The sequence below is a fragment of the Macadamia integrifolia genome, chromosome 9, assembly GCF_013358625.1.
Source record: "Macadamia integrifolia cultivar HAES 741 chromosome 9, SCU_Mint_v3, whole genome shotgun sequence".
Lineage (NCBI taxonomy): Eukaryota > Viridiplantae > Streptophyta > Magnoliopsida > Proteales > Proteaceae > Macadamia > Macadamia integrifolia.
In genome coordinates, this window is record NC_056565.1 from 31,763,916 (window position 1) to 31,772,553 (window position 8,638).

The 8,638-nt window shown below is 36.6% G+C and overlaps 1 protein-coding gene across 1 annotated transcript; it reads left to right on the top strand.

The window, feature by feature from the left end:
* Nucleotides 1-3,901: 3,901 nt before the first annotated feature.
* LOC122090081 lies at nucleotides 3,902-8,204 on the top strand. Its single transcript, XM_042659918.1, has 5 exons — nucleotides 3,902-3,968; nucleotides 7,088-7,147; nucleotides 7,359-7,489; nucleotides 7,589-7,823; nucleotides 7,917-8,204. Exons 2-5 carry the CDS (start codon nucleotides 7,099-7,101, stop codon nucleotides 7,955-7,957), a joined length of 456 nt encoding a protein of 151 aa, XP_042515852.1. The 5' UTR covers nucleotides 3,902-3,968; nucleotides 7,088-7,098; the 3' UTR covers nucleotides 7,958-8,204.
* Nucleotides 8,205-8,638: the final 434 nt, after the last annotated feature.

The following is an 8,638-nucleotide window of genomic DNA, read 5'->3' on the forward strand; positions in this document are numbered from 1 at the left end:
AAAAAAAAAAAAAATCATAAAACAAACATTCGCTTTCGTATAACACGTGTATCTTTTCTTTATCTCTAAGTTTAGATAGCACAATAGCAGAAAAAATAGCAAAAGGAAGCAGCATGAGTATCGTTCAATTTGATGGGTTAATTCAGTATATTGCAACTAGTAGCATTTTTCAGACAGAAACTGGTATCGTTTAACTATTCATCCTCCCACTTTCTAGATTCTAAACATTGCCAAACAACTCAAACCTATTGGGGTGAATGGATAAAATAATATCATCAACCAATTAAATATAACAGTCAAATCACAATCAATATTTTATTGTAGAGAAGAAATGAAAGAGAAAAATAGAAACAAAATCATAACACTAGGAAAAGAGAAGTCAATAAAATAGCAGATAGATAATACAAGAAAAAAATACATAGATGGAAACTAAAGGCCAATCCGGTCATCATCTTTGAACAATAACAATTACGCTAAACACAGAAACAAAAACCAGCTAAAGGAAAAAAAATCTAGATAATATGTGCCCTTACAAAATAAAATTAAAATAAAAAGTAAAAACCCACATGAGTTTCATATAAAAGGATACGACAATCAGCTCCTAGTTCATAACTATCAACAATAAAGAAGAAAGAATGGCAGGAATTTAAGGCTTTCCCTGATTCAGAAGGCCCCAAAAACCTTGCCAGAGAAAAAAACCCAAGAAAATGGTACTTGAAGATCATTACTAGGAAAGCCAAGACAATTGAACATAGGAACAGTTTCCCATAAATCGAGCAATGACAAGCCATAAAAAGAACTTGCAGAAGCCTAGTTGTCCTTCTCTACACACAGTAGCAGAACTTAGTTCACAAACATCATTAGGAAGGTTATCTGAGATCTTAAGATTTCTTCTTCATCAGCTATTATGGAAGTGATTTTGGATGTGATGAAATGAAGGTGTGGGAAAAGATAATATCTTCTCATCACCTTATGGCATGGGCCAACCAGATAAGTGGTGGTGAATCACCCCCTTTCCTCTTTTCTTCTCTTGCCTCCCTTTTTTTTGAACCAACATGAGCAAGCTTCCCAATTGATGTGCTATGATATGGAATTATGGGGAGTAGTGAATTCCGCTGTATCACATGTGTCTCATCTTTTTTTCATTACAGAGTCAGAATATAATGAATGTATGCACGCTGCTATTGTTGTTTCAGCAGTAAGGGAAAAAAAGATAACCTAGTACAGTGGCCTATTTGGTGACTTCTTTAATACATCAGTAAGTCATCTGGAGGAAAGCTAAAAACCTATTTTTTGGAGTCATTTATTAAAGGGGACAGAGAACCTTAATAGGAGAGAGAATATTTATGATCTATCTGTAGTTGATGTCCTTAGCTGGGTGTCCCTCCAACCATAAGAAGCCTGAAACGAAACCCAAGTTTGGAATCGTTATGGACAATGCCATCTCTCTTGCCTAAGCTTAATGAAGCTACACACATACACAAAGGCACTTGTGTAGGAAATACTTAATGCAAACAGTGAGAGGACTTGCAAGTGCATCTAAAATCACAAGATAAAGCATTACATATTCTCCTTAACATAAGAAATGAAGCACTTATAATCACAAGATTATGCATTTATGCATAGACAATTAGACTTGAGAAAGGAATTGCAATTACCAAATGCATTAAAGTAGCGTTTTATGGTTTGAATTCCAGTCATGATTCCTACTTGGAACACAATATAGCGGTCCCAACATCCATTGCTGCCGTGCTTATTAAGGTGCATGAGGAGGTCATTTCCCAGGAAAAGTTCAAATACAGGAGAGTATAGCTGTGAGTCTGCAACAATCATTATATGTTCAGACTTTAATTATGCAGAACGATATGAACAAATACTTGAATCAGAAAAAGTAGGAGCAGAACGATAAGAACAAATACTTGAATCAGAAAAAGTAAGTACAAATCCAATGGAGAAAATCCAATTATAAATGGCTCAATGGCAGACTTGTTCTCAGCCAAACTGAAATATACAACAAGATATACCAAAACACCTTAATTAGAACGAATTCAAGTTGGATTTCACATTATTGTCTAATCCAATTGGAAGTCCTAAGACAGAGGCCCCAAAAAAGAACATCCATAACAATTTTGTACATATATAAATGCCATTGGATTTGAATTCCCACATATCAAGCTTCTCATTCCTGATGACAACCATGAACCATGATTTAGAATAGTGACAGAAATATTTGCCTGACAGCATATTGGCTTCCTTCCACATTGAACCTTTGGTATGAAATTAGATAAGACCTAACCAGACACGCTCACTCCTATCTACGAAGTCAATAAATGAGGAGATATACTCCCCACACAAGTGAGGGTTTCCTAATTGGGTTGTTCAATTGTGAAGGAAAACTAACAATCAGATCCTCAAACCTTAACAGTAAGTACCTGGATCAGCAGTGAGATTGACAAGGCAGATGCATGATATGAATGAGTTTTTTGAACAATTCATTTACTGAGTATTGGTGAAAAAATAAATTTAAGACCCGAGGAAATATTTAGTTTTTTTTGTGAATTAAGACATGTCAAAGGGAGCATTATCAAGAGAGATATAAAACTAAGCTGGTGCCTGCATCGTACACAAAACATGGTTTCTTAATCTTCTAGTATGCCTCATGTTTCAGAGTGTGATTAAACACATCCATGATATCAGAGAGGAAATGATATATGCCAAATAAAATGAGGAACCTACAGGAGTACAGGGAGAAGAAATAAAATGGTTGAACAGAGCTAATATTCAGACCCAAGAGCAGGTCAACCTAAAAGATTTTTCAACCCATTAATCAGCAAGAATATTCTTCTTTGAATAAAAAAGCTTAAAAATACATACATACCTTTTCAGCTATTTCCAAAAATGAAACTGAATCAGCACCATTAGGCAAACAGTTCAGTATACAATTCCAGAATGAAAATACATTGACATCTTATAAGATACAGAAGCACACTTCATCAAGCACCATTAGGCAAGGTTTAGCATGCAATTCCAAAATAAAAATATATTGACATCTTATAAGATACAAAAGAACAATTCATCAAGCACCAACTCTAAAAAAGTTCATCCAAGATTTGAGTAAGAAAATGAGAGAGCTGTCTTGAACTTAAAATTTCTTCTTCATCAGCTATTAACACAAATCTAAGAACCACATAATCGGTTATATGGTAAGCAGGAGGAATGACATTAGGTTTGTTCTGATCAACTAAGCTTCTTAAATCAACACTGCGTAAAAATCACCATAAAGCTTCAAGGAAATAACATATAATTAAAAGCTTATCATCGAGATGAGGACAAAGATCAAAAAACTCGTGGAGAAGAAATAAGCGAAACACAAGGCTTCAATCAGAGAACTCTAGGGTAAGAGCTTTGATGGAAAAGCCATCGCTGCTCCGCTCCTCTGCTGCTGCTCCTCGAATTTAGTAGGGCAAAGTCTCAGACGACGACCGATAGAAATAATAGACAGAACTTAAGGACAAAGAAGATGACGAAGAAGAGGAAAAGAAGTTTTTGTGGAACAGTTGAGAAGGAAAAGAAGAAGAGGTGGTGAAGGTTGTTGATAACATGGCTGAACTCATTCGTCGGTTGCCTAGATGACCTGGCCCGGACACCATGGTTAAAAAAAAAAAAAAAAAAGAAATTCTTCCAAAGTGCGTAGGCATAAAGTAACTGCAACCTCATGGTAACAGTCAAGGGTACTAAAATCCAAGAGATCCACAAATACCCTTGAGATTCCATTCAGACATACTCATTTTATGTCCGATTCAGTTTACTCTTTCTTCTACACTATATATATATATATATATATATAACTCTTTCTTCTACACTATATATATATATATATATATAGCACCTCTACAACTGATACTGGAACAGTTTGGCTTGCAGCTTCAACTTCGATCCCTTCAGTGGTGCGACACTGAATTTATCAGGTGAAAATTTATGATTTAGTTTCCAATGAATGCATAAACATTATATTATTTCAATTCATCTCTCTTTCTATCTGTTGTGATTCCAAATGCTTATGTTGTTGTTTTTTGATATGATCTCTCTTCCACTCTGTATCTGTTGTGAGTGAGTATGTGTATGTGAAGTGGCTTTATTTTCATTATTGTTAGCTTGTTTTGCCTGCTTATAGCTTCCTCTGTTTGTCTCTGTTTTACCTCATAGCCTTCGCTGTTCGTATTGAATTTGTTCAGCTTTAGCATTTATACATCTGGTGTAACGCTCCAGGAACTCAATGTCCAATGATATTGTAAATCAGCTTGCCTAACATATTCACACTATCTCCTTTAAACAGTCCAATAATCATAAGCGAATCAATATCCAAAGTTCACGGATATTGAAGCGTACGTCAGGATCTTCATTCATTCTTTCTTTCTTTCACACTCATTGAATCTAGGGTTGATCTCAAATTTCTTAGCATAGGATTCAAGTTAGTTAATGAATTAATTCTTTGTTGGATTCAAGGAAGTAGTCAAGGAATGGAAGCTTAGAGAGCAGGCAGAATTGCTTGGGAAGGTGAATTGAAGCTAGCTTGAGGCAATCATGGGTGCGTTTCTCCCAGAGAGAAAATGGGTAGCAATATTTGTATGTTTACCAGGGCAGAGGAAAGTTTGAATTTCTTGTGTTGAAGGTGAAGGGTATGTTAGTTATGATTGTTAGTAATTGAGGAGATGAGAAGAGAAGAGAAAAGAAGTGAGGAAGACTTGTTGTGAAGTAATGTGATGATGGAAGGATGGGGTGAAGGGGTTTAAATAAGGACTCACTGTGCCCGTGAGAGTGGAAGTCGATGCCTCAAGTCCCCTCTCAAATGATGTAAGCTTCAGATTTGGGGGGTTGATTTCTACACAGAAATTTATTGGGTTAGGCCCTGGATGCAACCCAGCTGTCAGATGCTCACTGCCTCCCTGCAAAGGATTTTTGTGGGTATGTATCCAATGTACGAGGCTTCCACCAATAAAAGATCTAGAGAGGGTTATAATGTACACAGCCTTACCCAGGTTTTCAGAGAGACTGTTTTTCAATCCAAATCTGCAAGCACAATATCACAATGAAGCAACCTTAATGTTGGGCTGAGGTCGGCTCTCTCAGCTTTGTTTTAATCATAAATGATTTAGAATCCACAGGTTACCGATATTTCTGTACTTATCTTCAAGACTACATCAGGATCTTCATTCATTCTTTCTTTCAAGGGAGCCCTTAGCAGTCTGAACACACTCACTGAATCTTGGGTTGATCTCAAAATTCTTGCCAGTGGATTCAAGGTAGTTAATGAATTAATTGATTCTTGGTTGGATACTCAGAGAAGTCCTCTGGGAATGGGAGAGCTTGGGGAGCTGGCAGAATTGCTTGGGAAGGTGAAGCCAGCTTGAGGCCATCATAGGTGCGTTTCTCCCAGACAGAAAATGCTCACACTGCTTTTTCTAGGACTACAAAGGTACCTACACCTTCCTCTTTGAGGCATGTATGCACCAACGGCCGATGACCGGACCATTTACATTTACACACACATTCCGGCGAGCTAATAAGTCATTATGATAAAAAACACAACATTTTCACTCCAAAGACTAATGGCGCTTAGAGTAGTGTAGCAATATTATAGGGAACAGGTTCTTTGAACTACTGAAGTAGGATAAGCTAGCGTTTCTGTACATCTCATTAGGGTCTCAGGACACAATCAGATCTACCCAAAAATTAAAATTATGGAACTCGCAATAGTAAAAATGGTTTGGAGATTAGTGGGAAGACGTTCGTCTGGGTGGTAAGGTCTCCCATTGGGTTCCACATTAAAACTGAGTTCAGAGCAGAGTGGTTGTGCCAGAAGAGTTCGAAGAGCAACTGAGCAATAAATAGGAAGCAAGGTATGATATGGTGCATAGATGGCCGCCTCAGTTGGAGATTCTGTCACATAGATCAACTCAACAGGAGCGTTTCTGAGTCACTGTGGATGGAATTCGGTGTTGGAGAGCTTGGCCAATGGCAGGGGAACATGCTCATAATTCCAAGATGGAGGTGTGTGTGGAGCTGACAAGGGGAGTGGAGAGTTGGGTTGGAGGGGAGAGGTGGAGAGGGTTGTTAAGATGGTTATGAAGAAAGAACAGACAGGGGAAGCTCTGGAGATTGCAGAGAAAAACGATTCAGTGCGAGAAGATGGAAATCAGAGGAAGGTTTTTTTTTTTTTTAACCGATTAATATATATATATATATACATATATATATATATGGTAACTTTAAGTCATTCAATATTAAGTATACATTTCAATACAAAAATTATGTTTATATTAAATAATTATTAAAAAATATATATATAACAATAAACAATTCAATTTAATGTTAAAATTTACATCTATTTTCACTAAAAATTTTACAGGTAAAAAATTTGTTTGAATAAAAAATTAGAAAACATAAGAAAACCGTTTATAAATGGTTTCGATTTTAATATATAAAACCGTTTATTAGATGATTTAATTTTGATTTTACTGACCCAATAATCCAACCATCTACACCAAAACCGGATCAATCAATACCTTTACCTTTTGGGGCTTAATATATTTGACCCCTTTTTACCCCTCTTTGCACCCGAAAATAAAAATAAAAAAATAGCATGGGATAAAAGGTGTTTTCTTGTTTTCCATCGTTTAGTCCTATCTTTAACCAGCTTGAAATCCATATACATGTATATTCGATGCTATCTATCGTTGTATGCCCGTATAGGTCAGATAAAACCTATGGACATACCACATTAGGGCCACAAGTAGAGCCCGAAAAGCCCGTGTTTTGCAGGAAGCCCACCCAAACAATATCTGGGCGTGGGCTGTGGTTTTCAGCCCCTTGGTTGTTAACAAGTCCAAGCCTTGCCCATTGAAGCCCCATTCCGGTGTATTGGGCTTGGGCCAGATCAATATTAGGCGGGGGCTGGGCTTCAAAGTTCGTCAAACTGGTGGTCAACCTTTAATTTGGATATGAATATATGATTGGATTATCATGTCCATGTTACTAATAAACTTCACAAGATTGATCTAAAGATGTTTATTGCAATTGATCTCAGGAACATCTTCAATGTCATCACCAAACGACACGATTATGCCTTCCAACAATATTTCTCATGGTATGTTCTTCACAAATATTGGTACTTCACTAAAACAATTTATTGAAGATAATCAATGTCTCCCACAAGGTCCTTGGGACTCATTATGCCCTTCAAGGGGATGAAACATTCCCAAACAGGGATTTGTGTGCCTCCCAAGAAACTTTTGCCCAAGAGGGTTTTATTACCATGTTCACAATTCTCCGTTAATATGTTTTAATTTCCTTTTCAGTTAACGTTGACATTGTTCCTGAGCATATGCTGAGATGGATTTTCACATTAATGGTTTTTTACTGTTTTCCATTGTTACGATCATGCATGAACTCTTTCCGAGTTCTAATTGGCCATTGTCGGAGACTAGAGGTACCACTTGACATGTCCCTTATTATTCTAATCTGATAATTATGCATCTTTTGTGTTAAGAAAATGGAGTTCTAATTACTTGTTGAATGTGAGTTATAGGAACCAGTTGCTAGAGACCCTGAAGCTCCTACGACAGAAGAAGTTGAACGTCTTGAGGCCGGAATTTCCATTAACAAAAAATTTTTCTTTGTCAGTAACTTTTTGTCTTCTGCAGCCTCCGGCGGGATCTTTGCCTTCTTGCAAATTAGCAAAGGAAAAGCTAAACCAACAATGAAGCACATCTACATTGCTTGCAATGTGTGCTTCGCCACATCAATCGTTGTTGTGGTTGCAGGTGTGGCACTCATTTTGATCCCTTGGAGGTCTGGTTTGAAGTCTCTGATACTCAAATTTGCTATTGGTACCGCATTGGTTCTTTTGATGTCAGATTCATTCTTGGCAATAATAGCTTTCAACATGGGAAGTTGATGGATGCCTAAGATCACACGAACACTGGAGTTCTGAAACAGTATATATAGGACTAAATTAATGGATCTAAGACTGTCATATGGATGATCGAATAAATGCATTTGGAAAAACCAAATGATTTCAGTTTATGTATTGATAAATTGTACCTTTTCTTTTTTTATGTAACTTGTGTGTGTATTTGAAAATTGGCGAATTTCATTTGACTAAAAGGTTCCACCACACTTTGATCAAATTTTTCATTCAGTCACAACCATGCATCTCTAGCCGGGCTTTGGTGATGAAATTTAGATTGATATGACCATGGTTAATTTTAATTTTCAAAGATTACAGAGATTTCAGAGAAGTGAATCAAAAAAGCATTTAATTGTTTTTTCATGTCCATCCACAAATTAGGCTTATATATTGTCACTGCAGTACAAGGCTTCACTAATCCCACTCAATAATAACTCACTTAATTTCTGCAATTAATCTCCATAGTTGTAGTGCATTATTCACTATTGAAGCAACTTAAAGCTTTGAAAAACATTTCAGTGGATGGGATTTGTGTTCAAATTAACCTAAGTCTGAAATAGAATGGATAAGGAAGGAATGGTGTTGGGTGATGGTGTGAATTTAGAACATGATATCGATTTTCTTGAGGATGGTAACCATATTGAACATTTTCTGCTCATGAAGTGAAGT

Bases quoted from the DNA above. Each gene is read 5' to 3' on its own strand.
- LOC122090081 (XM_042659918.1), top strand. From the start codon at position 7,099: ATGTCATCACCAAACGACACGATTATGCCTTCCAACAATATTTCTCAT. The intron at 7,148-7,358 runs GTATGTTCTTCA...TTTCCTTTTCAG, and splicing joins TTCCAACAATATTTCTCATG to TTAACGTTGACATTGTTCCT. The intron at 7,824-7,916 runs GTGTGGCACTCA...TTTTGATGTCAG, and splicing joins AATCGTTGTTGTGGTTGCAG to ATTCATTCTTGGCAATAATA.